This window comes from Schistocerca gregaria, chromosome 7 (genome assembly GCF_023897955.1).
Source record: "Schistocerca gregaria isolate iqSchGreg1 chromosome 7, iqSchGreg1.2, whole genome shotgun sequence".
In the NCBI taxonomy this organism is placed as follows: Eukaryota; Metazoa; Arthropoda; class Insecta; order Orthoptera; family Acrididae; genus Schistocerca; species Schistocerca gregaria.
Window position 1 is genome coordinate 272,846,401 of NC_064926.1, and position 25,336 is coordinate 272,871,736.

General features: G+C 38.3%; 1 protein-coding gene across 1 annotated transcript in view; it reads right to left on the minus strand.

Moving 5' to 3' along the window:
* Nucleotides 1-25,336, minus strand: part of LOC126281975 (sorbitol dehydrogenase-like) — a 104,574-nt gene that overhangs the window by 71,119 nt on the left and 8,119 nt on the right. Inside the window, exon 2 of the mRNA XM_049981352.1 lies at nt 6,785-6,818. Coding sequence (XP_049837309.1) covers nt 6,785-6,818 — 34 coding nt within the window. The remainder of the gene's footprint in view (nt 1-6,784; nt 6,819-25,336) is intronic.

The following is a 25,336-nucleotide window of genomic DNA, read 5'->3' on the forward strand; positions in this document are numbered from 1 at the left end:
CTTTCACACAATAAAATGCATCTGCTTGCCGATACACCACTGTTCTCATATCTGTTACAGAAGAAACTCTACTCGGATATAGATAGAATAGATAGAACCACGGATCAATTAAATTCATGGGTCAAAGGTACTAGGCTGCTTCGTAATGTAAAACAGACAAAAATCAAACAAAAGAAAATCCGGATGGAATGTAACTGTTTTATGAAAATGAAAGTTGCTACTCACCATATAGGTGAGTTGGTATAGGACAACAAAAAGATTGTCACAATATAAGCTTTCGGCCATCAAGGCCTTTGCCGAAAATAGACAAAACACACACACACACACACACACACACACACACACACACACACACACACATACACACACATGACTACAGCCTCTGGCAGCTGAAACCACATTGCGAGTAACAGCAGCACTGCATGACATGAGTGGCAACTGGGTGGGGTGGGGAGGGTTAGGGATAGCAGGGTAGGCATGGGGGACAGTGAAGTGCTGCCAGGGAGTGCGCAATGAGGATGTGGAAAGAGGGTTGGGCATCTAGGTGCAGTCAGGAGCTTAGGCAGAGGGCAGGTGGGGAGTGGGGGGTGGGCCTATTTTGAAAACGGAGAGGGACAAAAAGATTGGGTGCATTGGTGGAATGAGGGCTGTGCTGCTGGAATGGAAACAGGGAAGGTGTGGGATGGGTGAGAAAAATGACTAATGAAGGTTGAGGCCAGGAGGGTTATGGGAATGTAGGGTATACTGCAGAGAGAGTTTCCATCTGTGCAATTCAGAAAAGCTGATGTTGGTGGGAAGGATCCATATGGCACAGGCTGTGAAGCAGTCATTGAAATGAAGGATGTCGTCTTGGTGAGCGTGGTCAGCAGCAGGGGGGTCAACTTGGTTCTTGGCCACAGTTTGTCGGTGGCCGCTTGAGTGAACAGACAGCTTGTTGGTTTCCATGCACACATAGAATGCAGCACAGTGGTTGCAGCTCAGCTTGTAGATTACATGACTGATTTCACAGGTAGCCGTGCCTTTGATGGTATAGGTGATGTTTGTGACCAGACTGGAGTAGTTGGTGTTGGGAGGATGTATGAGACAGGTCTTGCATATAGGTCTATTACAGAGATATGAGCCATGAGGTAAGGGATTGTGAACAAGAGGTGTATTGGATGTGGTTGGTAGATTTGATGTGGACAGAGGTACTGACATAGCCATCTTTGAGGTGAAGGTCAACATCTAGGAAAGTGGTTTGTTGAGCAGAGTAGGACCAGGTGAAGCAAATGGAGGAGACGCTATTGAGGTTCTGGAGGAATGTGGACAGGGTGTCCTCATACTTGATCCAGATCACAAAGGTGTTGTCAATGAATCTGAACCATATGAGGGATTTAGGATTCCAGGTGTTTAGCAAGGTTTCCTCTAGATGGCCCATGAATAGGTTGGCATAGGATGATGCCATAGCTGTACCCTGGATTTATATGTAGATAATGTCTTCAAAGGAGAAGTAATTAGGGTGAGGATATAGTTGGTCCTGGTGATTAGGAAGGAGGTTGTTGGTTTGGAATCTGTCAGGGTTTGAGGAAGGTACTTGGTCCATAAACATCACTGATGCATTTTCGTTTTTAGTTTTCAAGGCATTGACATAATTTCATGATTTATTTGCTTTCTTCCAAGATCTGGACTCACTCATCTTATGACTATTTTCTGACATTAATAACATGTAAATGAGTCAGAATTTCAAAGATTACAATTGATATTTGACTTCTGACTTTCTAGCAGGCAATGCTGGATCCATAGTTTCATTATCCAAAGCAAATTGATGTTTTGCAAATTATTGAGTTACTGCTGACTTACTACATCACTAGCAATACCAATAACTGAAAGCTGAATTATCATAATTAAAGGTTTAAAAATCTGCTGGAAGTCCACTTAGCGTGATTGCAGCTACCAAACCATCATACATTCTCTTACCAATGCTTCGAATTTGTTGAAAAACCAGCATAATTTTTGACAAATACACTTCTATATTTTTCCCAGGAACCATCACAGATTTTAGTAGCCTAAGACAAGTGGATAAACTGTCATTTCTGAATACTGATTGTAAATTCTGCCATACTTCTTTAGTAATCAGTGCTCCATAAAATTTTGGATGTGCTGAAGAATTTACAGTGAAACATACTTTAAGGTCATGCTTTTTGAACATGTTTCATCAGCAACAGCAATTGTTTTCCACAGTCACTCATTTTTAGGAATATTTCAATTATGAATTACTAGCTGTTGTGGTTAAGTGTACTAGTAAACATATCAAAATTAAATAGTGCTTGTCCACCCAAAACTATTTTATACGTGTTCAGTTAGTTCAACAAATAAATCTTGAATTTTCTTCACAGATAAACAATACCACCACACTGAGCACAAGAAAAATATGTGAACTCACAAGCAAAAGCTACAGCAGTTTATGGCACAATATCAGAAACAAAACAAACAACCTAAGAAAACAGGATCATCATGGTGCAAAATATTAACATCTTCAGAAGAATAGTAAGTAAGGATATCTGCAATGAAACCCTATATTTGCTGAATGCAAATGAAAGGTAAATAGCATTATAATGTAGTAGTCGCAAATGTAAAGAGACTAGAAAAGCTGGAGGATGAAAGATGGTGGATCACCAGTGAAATAATAGAATTGCGTAGAAAGCTGTAGGCTCAAATGGATGGGAAAAGCTAAAAACTATAAAATATTACAAAAGAAGTAGTGAAAAATAATAAGAATGGTAAATGCAAGAGCAACCACCACAGCAGTTATGAACTCAAAAGACAAGATAAATGCAGCTTGGAGTGTAATTAATGACAAAAGAAAGGAAAAAGATAGATCAAACAAAGAACCAGAGATGAGGTCAATGAAAACAAACACAGTGGTTACCAATGTTAGAGAAATATCAAACATACTTAGTAATAACTATATAAATGTACCAAGAACTGAAAATTGAAAGGAAATGGCCCAAAAAACAAGGTTACTAAGGTATCAAAAAATCAAGTAGAACCATGTTCTTGAAACCAGAAAACTGAGGAAATATCTTCAACCTGGTGCACCAGTGGCATGATTGCCTCAGTGCCTGAGGCAATTTTTTTGGACTGGCATACCAAATCTAGACTCTAAGGACTTTGAAAAGAAACATGGTGTCACACCTTATACATGTACATTTCCAGTACACCATGTAATGTATAAAATTAATCCAACTCATTTAAAAACAATTATTACTCACAAATCAGAAATCAGAGATAATAAATGGCTTGTAAGGCAGTGAAAGCCTAAAGAGATTTAAGAAAGCAGTACATTATTTTTTTACAATCTTTGGCAGCAGGGACAGAATCAATCATTTGGATAACAATAGTTATTTCAGATTTTTCATTACAAAGTGAAGATAATCTGTCTGTTTTGAATATCAGTGTCATCTTGCAATTTAATGTTTATTAGGCTTGCTGCCACTGAACAGTTACAAACTGAATGCACAGAGACAGAGAAAAGGTTTTGTGAACTTGTTGGCAACATTTTTAACAGAAATGGGTACAGACGATACCCTAATCATAAGTTGTTAAAAAGTCTAACTTGATAGATTAATTTAGGATGCTTAGGATTTTGCTATCAGTGCAATGGAAGTTTGTATTAAGCAGGTTTATCACTGGGTTGGAACTGGAGCCTTTTTGAGTACTTCCAGTCACCATTTATCTTTAAAATTATTAAAAATACTTCATACCCTCTGGTCTTATCTCTGCTCCACCCCACCCCACCCAATCTATAAACTATCATAGGGACACTCTTGCTAATAAGTTTAATAGCTTTAGAATGTAGACAGACACTCCAGCCAATTCTGCCCCTATGTCTGCAGGGGAATCAGCTTCCTTCTTCGAGTGTTGTGTTGTGCTGTGCAGGGTGCTGTTAGCGTCTGAGTATCACATTCTGAAGCATACTGGCGTAGGTTTACATTTGCTTCTAAAGTGTTTAATACCAGTTTTCATATATATTTTATGATAAGTATTTAATTTGGAATTACACAGTACATTTCAATAGATAAAGTTGGAACTTGGCTTGAAATTTCAAGCAATTAATGTGTAGCATGGTTATTAGTTCTGCACATTATTTACATATATTATATTACTTAAAACATGTGTCATTGCATTATTATTATTATTTGTCTTTGCAATACAGAAGATTAGATCAGATATAATAATGATGTTAACAGTTTGTTTAAACATTGAAATTTTCTATTATTTAGCATATGAAGTCATAATGAGTGACACGTAAAATTTTAGAATTAAAAAAATTTTTATTTGAGTTAATTAGGTCTGAAATTTATTGGTTAATACTTAAACATTTCTTTCATGGCTGTAAAACATAATTACTTTGGATGAACCCAATTTTTTCAAATGCAAATTCAAATTGTCATCATGGATATTAAGCAAAATAAAAAAGGAAACTATATAGCTCAATCACACAATCTTGGACTGATAAATAAAAAATTTAAGAGAATCATGCTGGTAACAGAGAAGAGGAACTGGTTATACAACCTCATAAACAGTATTGAAATCATTCAACATTAATGAAGGCTTCCTGGCTTAATGACTCTGTAATGCTCACTGAAGAGATAATTGATAGAATGAAAGGAAATTTAGAGTCAAATTAAGAAGCTGTTGATACCACAAAGCAATCACCAGGAGCAATGTATGGAAAATGGACTGAGGTGACTACAAGAGAATAAGACTTAGGAATTAACTGTTATACCAAATGTAGTAAGAGATGTGTCATTTAAGTTGGTCTGTCATGTAAAGACTAACCCAGATGAAAGTGAAGAGAAATATAAAACAGGACTTGTCAGCAAGGGTTTACTCAATGCTACAATGTAGACTACAGTGAAACTTTTGGTCTAGTAGCTAACCTGAGAAGAATTTGTTCAATTGTAAGTGTTGCTGGAGAAGTTGCATCTGATGCAGTTGTGTGTATCTACTGCTTTCTTTTTATGAGAATTAGAAGAAGTGATGTACAGCATGTTTCAGGAGTGACAGTAAATATTTTGGATGTGGTAGTATAGACAAATTGCAATAAAAGATGCCATATAACATGTGTCCAATTGTTATTGAGTACAGAGATACAGCTGTTAGTAGATACAGCTGTTAAGGCAAATGAGGATGTTCACAGTTGATTTTCAAAAAGTCCACCACCAAATTCAATCCACTTTTGACTTCTCTTGATAACACCATGTATAGCTCTTCTGAGGTCTTCTTTGTATTCTTTTGTGATGGCTGCACTACTTATAATCTGAATGATCAAATAGGCTCTTTTGGCTACTTTTTCTTTGTAGACTTTGTCTTTCAACCATTCCCACAGGCCAAAATCCAAGGGTGTCATGTTGAGAGACCTTGGTGCCCAAGAAATGTGCCCATGTATACTGACCAATCTTTGAGGGAATGTTAGGTTTAAATGGCATGTCACCTGATGACTACAATGTGCAGGAGCCTCATGATGCTGAATGAACATATACATTCTTGCAGCCAAAGGACTCTCTTCCAATAATACTGGAAGCACATTTTCAAGAAAGTGTAGGTAACAGAGTCCTGTAAGATGATATGGTATTGCAACAGGCCCAATAAACTGATTGCACCACAAATTTACAGAGAAGTGTTCTTCAAAATGTGTCTCCTCAATGGCAGACAACTGATGTGAATTATGAGTGTTATTGATGCCATCATGAGTGAAAGAGGCTTCATCAATGAAGAGTAAAAATGGGATTACATGGTGATTTTCAATTATTCAATGACAAAATTCCGTTTGTCTATCTTTATCTCCTACTTGAAGGTGTTGAATGAGCTATAAATGATACAGCTGGAACATGTGCATATGTAATTTCGACCATACTCTTGTTTGTGGAACACACACTTCCAGAAATTCTATGTGTGCTTGTTGAAGAACTACATTCTGCTGACTGAATAATGTCTTCTACTTCACCCACAGTCTGTTCATTCACACATTCAGATGCAATGGAGGACTGCTGGGCACTGTACCTGTGTCACACAGTGTATGGAACGCATGTGTAAACACCCTTGAATCTGGTAGTCTGTGATTAGGAAATTTTATGCCATATTCTCTACAAGCAGCAACAGCGTTTCCATTATAAAACCCATACACAAATACCACATTGGCATACTCAGCATTTGTAAATAAGTGCAACAGGTTTATGTGTGACAATACAGTAGACTTGGCCAACAAGTCACAATTAAAATTTCAATATAAACTAAAGCACAACTTCACAATGTGAACATCAACACTCTACTGCTGACATTCAATAAATATGCCCAAACAACTGGTATACCAACACATGAAACAACAATGCATTCATCCTAGCTGCATCTCTGTATTCAATAAAAATTGGATACATGCTATATAGCATTTTCTATTGCAGTTTGTTTATACTACCACCTCCTAAAATATTTATCTTTCCTCCTGAAACAACATGTACACAGGGTGCTCAGAAACAGCCTGGGTTTGTAAGAGTATTGCAGGGTACGTTGTGGTGAGAAATAATTGTTAATTAGCACTGATGTTAGCTAATCAGGCCATTGTGTGTACAAATTCGTGTGTTTATTGCATTCATTAAATTCATGGCACTCATTATTTGCTGCTACATTAATTTCACAAAGTATTTTTTCTTTACATTTATGTGTTTGCAAAAATTTTATTTTTTAGTAAATGTTATTAATTAGATGAAATAAAATTATGTTAAAAATTTCACATGAGACTTACCATTCTCTCCAGGCTCTGGAATTGGCCTCTTTTCCTGAAAAACATTCAAATCAGTAATATTGGCCAGTGTTTGTTTGACAGATCAGATAGTGTGGACTACCAGTGTAATGGAAATGAAAACCATTAAAAAATAACTTTTATATACTCATCCCAACAGTTATTAATGAAATTCATTGAAAATATTGTACATTTAACTGTGGCTGAATTAAATCTGAAAACAAAAATTTTGAAAAAGAATCACAAAAATGCACGATTAAGTGGTAAATATGTTAGGAACAACCCTATCAAGTGGACTCAACCAAACACCAATGCTGAATCCTTCCTGGCCCAGTTCACTCCTCCATCAAACTGTAGTCCATCTCCATTACCCCAAATCATCTCCTGTTAACTTCCCAGAATTTGTTAACCTCAAACCTCACCTCACCATCATTCCCCCAATGAAACTGGTGAGCTATTACTTCACATCGAACATCTTGTTATCCCATTCACATTGGCATCCCCCAGTGCTATCTGACTTCTTCTTTGTGCCATCTATACTTGCTTCACACAGTCAAAGAGAAAGACTGGATGTAATGAAAGCTCAAAAAGTTGTAAGACTCCTTCACACATTTAAAGTAAAATTATGTTGTAATACAATTCCAAAAGTAGAATTTCAAATATTTATTGAAAACAGTGAAAAAATATAACATAAAATAGAAATATTGGATTGTGCTTTGATATTGATATTTCATTAAATCACTCAGAAAATTATTGCTCATGTATAATGATATATTTCAGAAAAATATCAGTATGTCTATATTTCATCAACAGGCCTACTACCAATCCCTCCCCCATACCCATCATTCTTTTTCCTTTCTTATTGCAGATTACACCCACTAACCTCACCTAATCTACTCACATTTGCTGTCCCCCTTCTGCATCCACCTGCCAACCCACAGCCCACATTATAATCTTGTCATTTATTTTTAATTTTATTGTTATTGTGTTTTCACATCACTTTCAGTTCGTTTTTGCATTTTGCTATTGTACTATTCCCTCAGGTTTCATCTTGTTTCTTCATACTTCATCCATCCCACTCCATTTTGTGATTTTTTCCACATATTTTTTGTGAATTTGTTCACACATATTTATATGTTATTTACGTATTATACACATTTTTATGACTATCATGGATCCTTGCTTCCTCCATCTGCACCAATATAGAAAAGTTTCCATATCATGCATACTATTCCTGCCTGTTGTTTGGCTCATGGAACCCCCCAAATGGTCTTACCAAAAAATTACCCCTCTCTGGCTCCAAACGTTCCTTCCACTGTGACCACCATCTGTTCAGATTCTGTCAGTCATTAACTCTCACCAATACAGCCCTGCAAAACCATATTAATCAGGCACAAACCTCCTAACAATATCTCCTTTCTATCCATAAAATTCACCTGCAGTACAGTCCAAAATTCCTGGACCTCATTTCACACACTGAAACTCTTGCCCTCCAGGAACTAGAGCAGCATGCACAATGTCACCTCAAAAAATTTGCAACCTATTCACTTCCTACTCCCACCTTCGACTACTGCTATCCACCACCTCTACAATATCTGCCAAACTCCCCCACATTCCCTCATAGCTGAGAAGTCCTACCTTCCAGACCTACTACAATCACTCACACTCAGACACTCTCTCCCATTACCATATAGAATTTATAAGCTAAACAGACCTGAAACACAATCACAACTCTTTCCTCCAAAGGCCTTAGTCCCACAGAAGTATCAGTACTATCCGAAGGGCTTACTTGTTACCCCATTACCAAATTCAAACACACTGGACTTGTTAAAGATCTTCTCTTCTTCTTCCATTCCTAAGACACTTTTTGGCACCACCTCTACTGGCCAGACTCAACCAAAGACCAATGCTGAACCATGCCTGACTCAGTTCACTTCTCCATCCAAATGTGATCCACCCTCATATCCTCCATATCACCCTCATTAACTTTCCAAAATTTCTTACCCTTCAACCTTGCCTTACCATCATTCCCCAAATCCCTCAATATGCAAGCTAACCTTACAATTGCAGAAATAACTGCAATCTTCCACCTACAAACTGAACCTTAACTTATAATCCTACCAGTTGCCAAAGGCTTCACCACTGTTGTTTTGCACAGCAGGGTTTATCTGGCAGAAGGATTCCACCAGCTGTCATCTGACTTTTCCACATACAAACCTTGCCACAGCAACCCCATTCCAGAAATCCAACAAGATCTCCAGTCTCTCCTCAAATCCTTAGGCCCATCCCAGATTTGCTCCCCAGAGTCTATTTATCTTTCCACTCCTACCTCTCTCCATACTCCTACCTTCTACATGCATCCTGAAGTGTACAAACCCAACCACACAGGACATCCCAATCATCAGCCCACCAACCCCAACCACCAGCCAACCAACCCCAACCACTAGGAATACTTTGACAGTTGCCACCCATTCTATATCAAGAAGTCCCTTCCATACAGCCTTCCCACCAGTGGCCATCACAGCTGTAGTAATGAGCAGTCCCTCTCGAAATATATCAACAGTGTCACTGAGGCCTTCACAGATCATAATTACACTCCAAATCTTGAACAGAAACAGATCTCCCACGCACTGCTTTATCTCTCCAGTCACCCGCCATCCCCCAAAGTCCCCTCATAACTGAGTACCAGCCAGGACAGAGGCAACTAAATCACATTCTCCTCCAGAGTTTTGACTACCTCTCTTTGTGCCTTGAAGCAAAGAATGTCTGACCCACTATATTCTGCACCCCTCCTGCAGTGGTATTGCACTGTCCACCAAATATGCTTGTACATCCCTACACAACATCTGTTCCTAACCCCTTGCCTCATTGTTCATGTTCCTGTGATAGACCTAGATGCAAGATCTGTCACATACATCCTCCTATCACCATCTACTCCAGTCTGGTCACCACTATCATCTATCCAATCAGAGGCAGGACTACCTATGAAACCAGTTATGTGATCTACAAGCTAAGTTGGAACTACCATGCTGCATTCTACATGAGCATGACAACCAACAAGGTGTGTGTTCGCACCGACAAATTGTGGCCAAGAAACAGCTGGACCACCAAGTTGCTAAGCATGCTGCCCAACACAATGTTCTTCTTTTCAATGACTGCTTCACAGCCTGTGTCATCTGGACCCTTCCTAACAACACCATCTCCTCTGAATTCAGCAAATGAGTACTCTCCCTGCAATATATCCTATGTTTGTGTAACCATTCTGGCCTCAACCTCTGGTAGTCACTGTCCTTCACCCACATAATGCCTTTCTCTTTTCCTATTCCAGCTGTACATAGCCTTCTACTCTACCAACACTCCTACAGTCTTTTTAGTTCTCTTCCCCCCCCCCCCCTCCCCCCCTCTCCGCACTCTGCTGCATTCCTGTATTCTCCCACAAACAGCACTTTACCATAACCCACCCCACCCTCCTTCCCTTTCCCACCGCACTCCAGCCCCGTTTACCCCCACTACCCAGACTACTTCTCCCGGCATGCACAGTTGCTTGCAATCTGGCTTCAGCAGCCAGACACAGTGGTCATGTTTGTGTGAATTTCATTTGCCTGAATGCGTATGTGTATGTAGTCTAATTCAGAAGAAGGACTTTTGGCCAAAAGCTTACTTGTTTAGCAGTCTTTTGTTGTATTTTTCTCTGACTCAACATATTCACTACATATGGTGAGTAAAAACTATCCTTTTCATAATATTGTCTTTAGACACGCTTTCTTTGGAACTGAAACACCAAGAAACACAGATACTATTAAAGTTAGATGTTGTTATGTTGCAGTGAGGATGTAGATGTAGCTGTTTAGTTGAACTTTCTTATAGATACATCAGTTACAACAACAAATCAGTTATAATGTTGTGATTTCTGTGGTACAACCATATTCCTCATAGGAGACATACTTCTCATTCTTGTTTAATATGACAAATGTACATGCATGTACCCTACATATAATGCCATTTTCAGTCGCTGTTAGCTACAACATTTTCCAAGAATCAATGTACTGTAAATTGAAATCTTTTTGTTGTAATATAACAACTTGGAATATTCTTCTCCCTGCCCTTCTATCAAGAACAAGTGTAGTATAGACTCCTCACCTCATTGTTACCCTTGTGCATTCATACTACAGTAGTGGTGATAATCACAGAACTCATCAACAGTACACGTGAAGTACTTTTGTTATGCAGGGCATGCTTTGTAGAACAGTATGGTCACTAAAAGAAAAGTTTTAACACTGAAAGAAAAGTGAAATTCATTCATGAAATCAAGAATGGAGTTGAAAAGGTTGACATGTGTCACCAGTTTGGCCTTGTAAATTCCACAGTTCAAATGGCTGGAAAAACAAGGATAAAATTGTCACTGTGTTTAAACAAAATAGATCTAAAATTAAGTGGTTACAAAAAGCTGAATGGAGCAGTAGGGATGAATGCTGCTTAAGTGGTTTAACGAGCAGAGAAGCATTACTGTACCCATTAGTGGACCTCTCCTTATGGTCCAAGCAGAAGAATTTGTCAAGAAATTAAAACATGAGGAATTTGTGTGGATTGACATATTTAACCAACATCGCTGCATTACTTATGGAAAAGTGAGTGGTGAAGCCCAAAGGTGTGAATACTGAATAAATCCAACAATGGCTCACTACTGTATGGCCTACAATTCATGAAGGATATGCAGAGTGTGACATCTTTAATAGAGGCAAGATTGGCATTTTCTTTAAATTGACACCTGACAAAACACTGAAATTCCAGAGCTAAAAATGTGTTGATGGCAAGTTATCTAAAGAAAAAGAAACTGGTTCTGGTATATGCTAATGCAGGTGGAACTGAGAAGAAAAAATTGTTCATGATATTCAAATGTTGTAATCAGGTTTACTTAACATGGTCATCATCATTCAAATTCAGTGCTGTTTCCAAAGCACTCAGAAGTAAAGGGTTTCTAGTGTATGCTTCTCTTCTCTGTATGTGCTTCCTTAATGTATTTCAAGTAGGACATGAAAAAACAGCTCTTTGAGAAGAGTGGAGTGCGAGAGTAGTGCCATGTGTGTGTTTTCTGCAATACATTTATCAACAGTGATGATGTGTGCATTTTAATTAAACAGCCAACCCACTTCTATGTATCAGTAGTTGCTGCACTTATAAAAATTACAACAGGTTATGGCCCCAGTTGACAGCTGCGGTGAGCATGTTTAAGTTTGACAAAAAATAAACTGAGGTACAAGAACTGATGAAGATGACATATCTGATGTTCTACCTTAGCTGGTGATGAGTGAAACAATTCAGAATGATGGAACCACCTATGAAGATTGATTGCCTGTGCAGCAATAACTATTTTGCATGATAATTTAATGTTATTTCACTGATAAAACTTTGTGATGCATGGGATGCCATAGAACCTGGATTTGGAACACATTATGATCAGTTAGACATGGAGAAAATGAAGAAAAATTGGAAGGCCTTGTCCATCATTCTAATGCTGGTTGAAGACTGTTACCTTCAGATGATTAGCACTCTAAAACTAGTGAAGGAAGAGTGGGAGAAATTGGATAAAATTTACATCAACAGTGGGCTTCTTAACATTATGTCCAAGATGAGGGACTTAGTAAATATGAAGAAAGAAGAAAATGTGACTATGGATGACTATGTAACAAAGATACTGGCTGCCAATAGATCAGTGAAACAGGGGGGCTTTACCTTTGATGACAAAACAGTTGCAGTCTTCATGCTTCTAGGGCTGCCTCTGGAGAAGTATGAATGCCTCATTAGAGGTTTTCAAAGAGACAAAGGCAGAATGACCACAGACCTCGTCATCAACAGACTATAATTAGAAGAGAAGCAACTAGAGCCAGATTCAAAGTCCACTAAGAGCCGAGAAGAAGCCGAGGCTTATGTTGCACATGGTGGGGGTCATAATCAACACAAGTTTGGCCGGAGCCACTATAAAAATCATAAATAAAACCAAGAAGATGAGAATAACACAGCTAGTAAAAACAGATTATGTTTCTGCTATGATGAAGCAGATCCCATTGTCATGGAGTGCTCACATTTTCATGGAAAATAAGGAATGGCTGCAGCAAGCAAGCAGAATGCTCCCAAGAAATCAGCATACAGGGCAAATGAGTGCAATCTCAACAGAGCCAAGTATTGTCCAAACAGTGAAGACTTAAGTTCAAGTGCTAAAGGAGATAAAATAGTGGCTGTTACAGTGACCAAAAGTGGAGGAGGTGCTGAAGGAAAAGTGTGGGATCTGGATGCAGCAGCATCACATAATATGACCAGACACCAGAAGATACCAAAGGACTTAGAGATGGGCAACTTTGAAGAAGTGAAACTGGCTAATGGGAAAGTTACTAAAATGACTGGTGATGCGAGTGTTGTCATTAAAGCAGCAAAGTCATGTGGGGATAAATCAATCCAACTAACAGAAGTGCTTCTGGTGAAAGAACTGGATAGCAACTTGTTGTCTGTTATACAAATGAACAAGAAAGGAAGGTTCATTAATTAAAAAACAGTGTGTCTATCCATGAGAAGGGATTGTTCTGAGAAAGATCATCAGGCAGTGATGTCTATTTAGTGGAATATGAATATCACAAAGTGAATAAAAATACAGTGATGCCCCAAAATGACAAAACATATCAACCAGTGGAAAATGAAGCAACAGCCAGACAGGCAGAAATTTTGTGGCACCAAAGACTTGGACACACATAAGTATGTGGAGTCACAAAGTATACAGAAAAATGTGAAGTATATATATATACAAGGAAGAATAAGAAGACAGCCTTTCAAACCAAGCTAAACTACTACTGAAAATGTTCTAGAAGTGGTACATAGTGATGTGGGCTACATAAGAGAGACCTCCTTATGTTGAGCACATTACTATGCTATTTAGCTGGATGATCACTCAAGATATTCAGTAGTGAAAGTACTTAAGTAAAAAAGTGTTGTATTCGACTTGTTTGTGGGGTTTATGGGATGTGCAGAGTGTGAGACAGGGAGAAAAGTTTCAGTCAGACAATGAAAATGAGAACATCAGTAGCACATTTGAACAGTTGTTCAAGAAAGAGAGCATGTTACACCAGAAAAACACAGTTTACTCCACCACATCCAACAGAAAAGCAGAGCACCTGAATGCAACACTTATGTCCATTGTGAGGTGTCTAATACTCCGAGGTGGTTTGCCCAACAACTTTTGGTGAGAAGCTTTGATTTTGGCATGCTATATCCAAAATGGCTGCCCAACAAGATCCCTTGATGAAAAATCCTGTATGAAGTCTGGAAGCAGAAAGAATCATTAAAGAGGACTTGAAAATGGTCAAAGTGGTTGGCTGCAGATCCTGGACAGGCACACTAACAGTATGACAAACTTGGGGAACAGATAAAAGAATGAGTTTATCTGGGAGTAAAAGCAGGACTGAAAGGATATCCTCTGTAGAGCCTTGGATAAAGAAAAATCCTTTTGTGAAGAGATGTCATCTTTGATGAGAGAGTATTCCCTCTGCAGCTACAGTAAACAATCATGAAGCAGATGGCAACAGCTGACCAACACACCTATAATGTGATAGCAGACAGTAACAAATGGTGTGGTTGAGCTTTCCTGGTCAGTCAACAGATGGTGACAACACATCACCAAGGAGTGCAGCACCAGTAGCAGACAATGCACTCATATCAACAGCTGTTCAAAGAGTCAGGAGGCAATCCAGGGTTGGAGAAAAAGACAGATATGATACCAAAGGCAGTGTAGTTACCAGCAGTGGAGATAGTGATGTGTGTGATTAGTGAGATAGCATGATGGAAAATGAAATTTCTAGTGCAAAAGTGAAGTAGGGTTATGATTGTCTTCATATATGGTGGAGCTGAAGAAGTGAGGTTAGTGTCTCTTTGCACATTCTTTTGCTACCATTTGTCAAGTGAATCTATCTGATCCAACATCAGTAGAAGAGGCTTTAGTCTCAGTTCACAGGGTCAAGTGGAGTCAGAGATGAGTAGCCTAAAATACTACAATACATGAAAAGTTGTCAATAGATCAAAACCTGATTATGTTATAGGAAGTAAGTGGGTGTTTACAACAAAGAGAAACAGAAAAAGGTAAGATTACAAAATTTAAAGCAAGGATAGTAGCTCTAGGTTATAGCCAGATGTTTGGAATACATTACTGGGAAAGGTACAGTTCAACATGGGACAAAGTTGTTTGAGGATTGTGCTCGCAATTGCAGTACTTAGGGGATGGAAAATCAATCACATTGATGTAGAAACTGCTTATCTTAATAGCCCCATAAAAGGCAACATTTTCATGGAGCAACCAAAATTGTCTAGTATGGGAAAGAAAATGTGCCTATTGAATAAGAGTTGGTGCTGTGATGAAAAGTTAGATTTGGAACAATGTGAAAAGGATCCTTGCGTATTCTTCTCTAATCATTTGGTCATTGGGGTTGTAATAGGACATCCTCCTCTAGCATTATTTTTCCTTGACGGGATTTGCTGATACCAGACTTATTTTTGAAATTTTGGATATGTCAATATTATGTCAGTTACTTTTCTGAAAATTTTCATATAATGTTATACACAGTATGCTATATTTCAAGCTAAAATTTATGAAAAGGTATTACTTTGTAAAATATTTTAGTTTCAATTCTATAGTCAATAAGTACTAGTTCTGAATGAACAGATAAAATTATTTTTTTAGAAACATTTGAAATTACTGATCATTGACACACTAAAATGTCTATTATTAATTATGTAACCCTGTATTGTTTACTATATTTATGTCTGGATTCATTTATGAAATAATAATCAAAGTTAATAATGTAATGAAAACTAGTAGAAATTCACTTGTTAAGAAAAATTGTAAACCATTTGGTGAGTGTGAGAATCATAATCTTGCCTCTGATGTGATCAGATGTATTTTTGTCTTTTTGTGCAAATAATATAATTTCAGCTTTATTAATGTGAAAAATCAGAATACTATGTCAGGTACTAAAATGTGAGAAAATATACTGACATAAGAAAAATGCTGCAATAACAATCTTCAAATTTATTTAGTTCAAATCTACTGTGAGTACCTGATGTCAGATTTTTGTAAAACAGTTGCAAGAAGCAGATCCTAGACAAGAAGAACAGGAGCCAACTCAACATGACAAGCTAAGTAAATTAGAAAGTTTATGTTCGTGTTGATGGTGTTATTGTAACAGGTGAGGAAGAGAGGATTGAAAAATTTGAAAATGTTTTGAAATCTCACATTAGCATTAAATAAATGGATAAGATGTTTATTTTAGGATTTGAGACTGAACAGTCCCAAGGGCAAGTGAAATTACACCAAACTAGTTACATTCACCAGGAAATGCAAGAGATTACAATGCATGACTGCCAGGGCATAGCTACATCATGTAATGACAACCATTTTGGTGAAGAAGAAAATGGTAAGCCATTTGAACAAAAATTGTACCAAAAGGTAGTGGGTTGTTTGTTGTATATATCCACATGTACTCAAACTGATATTGCCTTTATTGCAGGAAGGCTGCGTTGGTTCAACTCTAAATCAAGTGTTTCTCATTGGACCAGAGTGAAAATGGTGTTTTGTCACTTGCAGCAAACTAAATATTTGAGCTTATGTTTCAATGCCAGTTGTTCTGATCCTAGTGCATTCAGTGATACTAACTGGCAAATGGTCCAGGTCATATTAAATCTGTAACACAGTACATAGTTTTGTTAGCTGGGGCAACAATCAGCTGGAAGAGTAAAAGGCTATCCATTGTAGGCAATTGCACTAGAAGCTGATTGCATTGAATAAGTGTAAGGGGGTGGAGTGGTCTGTAGATCTTTTACATGAAATCAAGTGTTCTGAATTTGCTAGACTACCCCTGCAGGCCAGAGCTGACAAAACAGGTACCATTGACAGTACCAACAAAAAGGGTGTACCAGCAAGAATGATATTTGTTTTTAAGTTTAAGTATGTGTCAAATGATGACAATGCTGCAGATTTTTTAACTAAAGGTCTTAGCACTATTAAAACTGAGAGATTCAGAGACATATTAGGATTAAAATAAGTATTATTTCATGATGAACTACCTACCCATTAAATGTTGTCTCATTTGTTTTATTATGTTTCATAACGTACGTTCACAATGAGAAAATGATAAGTTATTCTCTTACGATACCCACTGAGGGGAAATGTTGTAATTAGATTTACTTCATGCGGTGACCATCATTTGAATTCAGCACCATTTCCAGAGCACTTGGAAGCCAAGGGTTTATAGTGTATGCTTTTCTACTCTTTATGTGCTTCCTTAATGCAATTCAAATAGGGCACAGAAAAACATCTCTGTGAGAAGAATGTAGTGTGACAGTAGTGCCATTCTGTGTATTGTATGTGTGTGTTTTCTGTATTATATTTATCAATAGTTACAATGTGTGTATTTTAATACAACCACCATGTGTCAATACTCACTGCACAGTAAAAACTTACAACAATAAATCAAAAAATATAGGAGTTTTAGACACGTAAAAAATTCACCAGTGCACTACAATGCTAATAAGAAGTCCTTGGAAGACCTCTGAACTCTCTTAAGCTGAAATAAGATAGAGAAGAATGTTATTAGTTCTTGTTGACAACTGCCCAGTACATCCTGCACTCTCTAATCTGGGGAATATTAATCTTTTTTTTCTTCCTGCAAATATGACAAGCTTATTGCAGCACATGGACCAAGGAGTAATCAGGAATCTGGAATGCTACTATCATAAGCTCATATTACTGAAAATGATAGAATGCATAGAGAAAAAGCAAGATTATTCTAATACAGTGATGGAAGCAATCAGTTGCATTACCAAAGACTGGAGGTGGGTCACAACCCAAACCATCAAGAACTGTTTCCATCATGCAGGGATCACAACTTAAGGAATTAATGACACAAAAACATAGGAAACAGTGAGTGACACTGAAAATCAGCCAGTATCTGCATTGCTGCTAGAACCAACTGTGATATTCTCAACCAGTGTGACTAGATGATGACCTTATTACAACTGAAGCATGAACTGAAGACAAAATTGCAAATGAAGTGAAGAATCAGGACCAAAGTGACCATGAAGTGAGCAAGGTTGAGGATGAAGAAGAGGAAAAAGAAAGAAATACAGTGCCTATTCTTACTGTGAATGACACTTTACAAACCGTTAGAATTGTGAAGATATTCTATGAATCTAGCGGTGGGAGCACTGAAACTGCAAATGAAATAATGAACACAGAACATAATTTAGAAATAGTGTATACAGAAAACAGACTGTGGAGTAAAATGATTGATTACCATACATTAATCCTACATAAAGAAGTTTGGTGGGTACTCAACATATTGTTGTATATACTGTACTCAAGTAAGCTTAACAGTGAATACTATGTGTGTAAAAAAAATAAAAATAAAAAATAAAACAAGGCTAAATACATTTGTTATTTTTCATTTACCACCACAGTAGACTGAAAATACTAATCTCAGACAGGCATGTGCCAAGTGAAGTTGCGAGAGATGGGATTGACTCACTGTGGTTCAAGAGCCAATTAGAGAGCTACTCCAAAAGCAAACAGGGCTTCACTGCAAATTTAAACGTAGCCAGAGCTTTATAGGTAAACAAAACATGAACACAGCATTAGAGGAGCCACACATGATGCTTTCAATGAATTCAAAGGTAAAATTCTAGCTACCCATCTGATAGGAACTCCTAAGAAGTTTTAGTTTTGTATCAAATCAGTAGCTGGATGAAAGACACCTCTTCAGAAACTGTGGGCCCATATAACCACCTAACTGTAGGATGATACAGAGAAGGCTGCAACACTAAACTTTCTTATTTTTTGTCAAAGCTGTTTCACTGAGGAAGATCATGTTGTAGTTCCTCCTTCAAATAGTCACATGAACGTAAAAATGACAGTTATCAAAATAAATGACCAGGAAACAGAAAATCAAATGAAATCACTACACAGAGAATGGTCACTGGACCTGATGGGATAGCTATATGATTCGTCACATGAACATAAAAATGACAGTTATCAAAATAAATGACCAGGGAACAGAAAATCAAATGAAATTACTTAACCAAGAATGGTCATTGGACCTGATGTGATAGCTATATGATTCTAAATGGTCCAGTTACACATTACAGTCATGAACTCTGACCTGTTTTTTGTGCTGAAGATGCTCCATGTGGTGACACTGCTGATCGATGCATATGGTGTACATGTGCACAACTACCTACAAGAGGTGGTGATGATCTGTGATGCCTGCTTTCATACACATGCTCCACAAACCCTGGCACACTTCCATAGGGCACCATAGTGAACACAGCTAGTTGTGAACATACCAGCCCAGAAACACATAATTCTCTACATGACCTGGGCTCATGGGCATCCACAAGGGATTGGGGTGGAGTAAGGGGGAGGGGGGTGCGGGGGGGGGGGGGGGGGGGGAAGAGGGGGCAGCAGGAGGTGACACTTGCCCCCTGTCAGAAACTGGATACAGGCTTTTTATTTGCCACAGAATTCTCATATATTTCTAGCAATAATAATCAGTAACCCTATGGAACTCCAGATTTAACAGTGATAAGCCTAATGGGAAATATTGTGACTTCAGCAACCAGTGTACAGGGTGGTCAGAAACGGTCTGAAAAGCATAGAAGGATGTTGAAGTGTAGGTTGTCCTGAGAAATAACTGTTAACAAAAAGTTTGATATGCTGTGCTGTTTCCAAGTTAATTAGCACTGAAGTTAGCCAATGAGGCAATTGCATGAGCAAATTGGAGCGGGCCAACAGATTTAACTAATGTCATTATTCTCAGACCGTAGCTGATAGTATACAAGACTGCTCAGCCCTTGCCTTGGACTCGATCCTTACTGACGTGTAATTATTGTATCACTCTCTTGTTCAGTTTTAGGAAACCAAATGAAGAATATGTTTGGCAACCCTGTCTCTGTTGGGCTGCTTGAAGTTGTTCATGCAGTGGCCTGATTGGCCAACTTCAATGGTAATTAGCTCAGAAATGATGCAGTTCATCGAATTTTTTCTTAAAAATTATTTCTCAGCACAACTTACCCCACAGCATCCTTACAAGCTTTCCAGACTGTTTCTTACCATACTGAATATCTTTGATTATTTTGTTTGTCACATTTTTCATTACAAAATTATGCCAATTTCTTGATGAGGTGGCAATTTTGACTCTGTTCTGTAATTAAAATGAACCTGAAAGTTTATATACCCATGCCAACATAGTGTTGTGGCCCTTTTCTGCCACTTTATTATACAGCCCCCATAAAATTTTAGATCCCTGGCACGTGGATTATGACATTTCCCTGAACAACATAAATGTCGCCCAGAGTAGGTGCCCATCACCTGTCCTCAAGTTCCCATAGGGATGTCCCCTCACTTTGCTGCACAACAGAATTGTAAATATCTGCTGAAATACCAGACAAAGTGTGCCTGATGACGTATAGGAGAAAAACCTTCTATGTATGTGTCTGTATATTTCAGCTGATACTATTCATATTTCATTGTAATAGGATGGAAAATCCCATATTGTAATCACATGATCTCTGGACGAATAACATGCTTCCACCTAAAATGAAGCCTAACATTTGAAATCCCACCAAACTCAGAAGAAAATTACAAGTATGCCTCACTAGCCATTCCTTCTGCAGGACTGATAATTTTTGATAGCTACATGGCAACTTGTAGAGCTTATTGTAGAGCTGCATAAGAGTAGTGTGTTGTTAACTGGCCTCTCTATTTACAGATGTAGGTAACTGCTTTCTTTGAAAAGTACCAGAGTAGTGAAGTAATGAAGTAATGATGTTAAACAACAGCTAATCTCAAAGTAGCAGCTTTCTTCCCAATTTACCAGGTTAAATTTAGCTAACTTAAGCATAGATATGTGGAATGTTCAATAGAGAATGATCATAATTTTCCTTGACAACATACCTTTTCTTATCATCATAATTTTGATGGTATTTCTCAAAACAATCTCCTCTGGATGCAATGCACTTGCATTTCTGCCAGTCTGAAAAGACTTGCTGGAAACCATTTTTTTGAAAGGTCCTTCAAAATAGTCTATGCAGTCTTCGCTACTGCTTCTGATGATAGAAAAAACCTGCCGCAGCTGCTACTCTTTAGGTCAGAGAATAGAAAGAAGCCACATATGGCAAAATTTGAGAATCACATTGACTTTTGCAAGATAATTAGTATCAGCATTTGCAATATGCAGCTGTACACTATCATGGTGCAGCATCCAGATTCAGCCTATTTTACGGATATGTGATCTTTTCTATCCGATATGGACTTGCAAAGTTTTTGGGGGATCACTGTTGAATTATTGATGTATGTGCAGACACAACATGCTGATAAACCATTCTGTGAAAATTAAAAAATGAGATGAGCAAATTGCAGCAAAAGCAATCACTTTTGTTTTCTTAGGTGTATTGGTGATGAAGGAGATTACATGTTTGCTCACAGGATCATAATGAAGTAGCCAAGTTTCATGAGCATAGATTTTCTTTGAAAGAAACTCCGGATCTTCCTCTAGCGTCAACTTCAAATATACATAGACTTGTTTGTTTGGGAATCAGCCATTTTGGAGCTCACAGTGTACAAACATGTCTTATGTTTAATTTTTCTCTCAACTTGTTGGTGGTACACAATGAAATTTTCATTGTTTGAGAAATTGATTGTAAGGTTGTTTGTTGACCTTCTCTCACAATGACATAAGCAGTGTTGATGTTTCCCTTTGTAAGAGCAGAAGGTGGAGAGCAGGAACATCTTCTCTTGGATTTGACTGTGTCACTGCTTTAAACAATTTAAACTATATTTGGGCTGAGCTGTAGGGAAGAACAGTCTCCCCATAGGCTTCCTGTAGCAGTCCATATGTCTCAATGGAAGATTTGTCGATATGAAAGCAGAATTTCAAAGCCACATATTGCTCATCACACATCACCTCCATTGGTGCAGTAAGCAATACTGGACTTAGCTTGCCCACCTCTCACAGACAGAAACCAGGATTGCCAACAGTGAAACTAATATGACATTTTTGTGACACATTAAGCTAACACCATGTCATAAGACTAAATTTTGGAGCAAAGAATTATGAACGTAAAAAATTTATGATCATTCTTTATTTTAATATTAAAGCTGTTAAAGCAGTATCTGGATTAAGATCCTATGACTTCTTTGTGGTTTGTTTATCTTTGTATGGGATCTTTCCACATTCATGGAGGTATTCCTTCTGGATGTGATGTATTGGACATGTTGAGTGAATGAGGAAATAGAATTTACTGCTAGTATGGCTGAGAAAGTCATTCATTATTTAATATAACGACTATCTTTAGTGTCCTGTACAGTTTTGATTTGCCGATCAGTAAATGCATACAGTGCATGAATTGCTCGCAAAGGAATTTTACTTCATTTATTCCCATCAAAGATAGTAGAGCTGCAAATCTTAATAGACTCAAAGTCTAATTTCACGACCGTCAAATGATGTAATGAACAATTAGATTGCTTGCCTACTCTACTACAGGCATGCAATATGGTAGGGTTATATACTGTAGCGAAAGAATGTGAGAAAAGTAGAAAATACCCTGGATCTGACCAGGGGAGGACTGGATGTAAAAGAGCGTAATTTATTACAAAATAAACTCAAAACTATTGACAAACTATAATTAATAATGACCAACTACAGTAATGCCATCTTTTTGTGATAGGTGCCTGATAAATACAATGTACATTGAACTTAACTGAGATTGTCTGGTTTGCATGTCATCTACACATATTAGACTGTCTGTTCACATTAATGTGACCACCTGTTGCATGCATAAACAACCACCTTTTGTGCAAGACAAGCAGGAAGATACTGAAGGAAGGTACTGACAGGGATGTGAAGTCATGTGGACTTCATCATTGCCGTGGCCAGTGTGATAGGTTTCCCGGTTGAGAATCCATGACACAAACAGTGTGATTCGAGGTGGTTCCACAGACAATTGATTGCCTGGCTGATAGATGCCAACATGCTGAAGAAAAACAAATTGCATGATTGGGTAGACATGGTTCTCAAGGATAAATGCCACCTTTGCCCCATGCTGCACCTCAGTTGCCACAGTGAATGTTTGGATAGCTCCATTTTCACATGCACAGTGAACTTATAACCATTGCAGCATGCAAACAATTTAAAAACCTTATTATTTTGGAAATGCTTCCTCTTTGGCCTGAAATCCAATGATTGCATCCATTTGCATGTCCTATAAATGACTCCATTCCTGCATTACGACAACGACTGCACTGTTCTCCACACACCCCAACACGTTTTATATACCCTCCATTGCTAGTATTGCCACCTGCCGTCTGTGAGAGGATATTTCATGTTGACATTGAACACAGGCAGTGATCTCATTAACATGTATTTTGTTGTTGGACAGATACTTTCTGTACTCACATTTGTTGCAGTTTCTGGGGCTGTGTAGTAATACATTAAAAAATCCATCCCCTAAGAAAAGTGTTTATATTTTTACATATGTCAGTTTGCAACCTACTCAGACAATAAAACAATAAAACAATAAAAGACATACTACACAAGCTTACAAGGAACCCACAGAAAGAAACAGCATTCCATTTCTTTACACACTCCTCTAACTATAGTCTGCAGAACTTTGTCCATAAATGCAATGCTAAATGGAATACTGTTAGTGTTGAATGCTCACTTAGATACTGTAGTGTGTAAATGTGTTGCCAGAGTTGCGAAACTTTGTCACTATTATAGTTCTTAAATCAATTACATGAAACAGCTACTTATCAAATTTTTGGACAAATGCTTTTCACATACTATTCACACACACATCAAAAAAAAGTTTTGCATCAACCCAGTTCCCAGAACTCCTGAAGATAGACGTTGACTGTGGATATTGTATCACAGACACAGTCCCACTTTGACTGTTCAGTGATGTCACTAAACCCACCCAAAGATGTAAACAACCATGCATGAACAGCGCCTATTAGATGGAAGGGGTCCAACAGCCAATCAGTTCCAGTCATTCCACCGGGAAGGAGGTACATGGATTGTGTTGTCTGTAGTTCAACAATGCCTAGACGGTAAATACCGTGGTTCGATCATGTCCACATTGTTACTTTGTGCCAGGAAGGGCTCTCAACAAGTTAAGTGTACAGGCATCTCAGAGTGCACCTAAGTGATGTTGTTTGAACATGGAGGAGATACAGAGAGACAAGAACTGTCGATGACATGCCTCACTCAGGCCACCCAAGAGCTACTACGGCAGGGGATGACCACTACCTATGGATTATGGCTCGGAGGAACCCTGACAGCAATGCCACTATGTTGAATAATACTTTTTGTGCAGCCACTGGACATCATGTTATGACTCAAACTGTGCGCAATAGGCTGCATGATGTGCAACTTTACTCATGACGTCCAAGGCAAGGTCCAACTTTGCAACCACGACACCAAGCAACACATTACAGATGGACCCAACAACATGCCAAATGGACCGTTCAGGATTGGCATCACGTTCTCTTAACCTATGAGTGTCACATATGCCTTCAACCAGTGAATCATTGGAGACACGTTTGGAGGCAACCCAGTCAGGCTGAACGCCTTAGACAAATTGTTCAGTGAGTGCAGCAAGGTCGAGGTTCCCTTCTGTTTTGGGGTGGCATTATGTCAGGCCGATGTACACTGCTAGTGGTCATGGAAGGCACGAGGCACGTAACAGCTGTGCCATACATGAATGCCATCCTCCGACCAATAGCACAACCATATCGACAGCTTATTGGCAAGCTATTCATCTTCATGGACATTCACACCCCTATCGTTCACTTCCTGTGAATGACTTCCTTCAGGATAGTGACATCGCTCGACTAAAGTGTCCAGCATGTTCTCCAGACATGAACCCTATTGAACATGCCTGGGGTAGATTGAAAAGGACTGTTTATGGATGATGTGACCCACAAACCATTCTGAGAGGTCTATGCTGAATTGCCATTGAGGAGTGGGACAATCTGGACCAACAGTGCCTTGATGAACCTGTGGACAGTATGCCACAATGCAAACAGGCATGCATCAATGCAAGAGGATGTGCTACAGGGTAGTATAGGTACCAAGGTGTACAGTAATCTGGACCACCACCTCCGAAGGTCTCACTGTATGGTAGTAAAACTTGCTGTGTGTGGTTTTCATGAGCAATAGAAAGGGCGGAAATGATGTTTATGTTGATCTCTATTCCAATTTTCTGTACAGGTTCCAGAACTCTCAGAACTGTGTTAATGAAGAACTGTTTTTTATGATATAAAACAAAATATGTTATCAAATAGAAAGAAACTTCCACATGGGAAAAATATATTAAAAACAAAGATTCCAAGACTTACCAAGCGGGAAAGCACCGGTAGACAGGCACAATAAAATAACACACAAACACACACACAAAGTTACGAGCTTTCGCAACCAGCGGTTGCTTTGTCAGGAAAGAGGGAAGGAGAAGGAAAGATGAAAG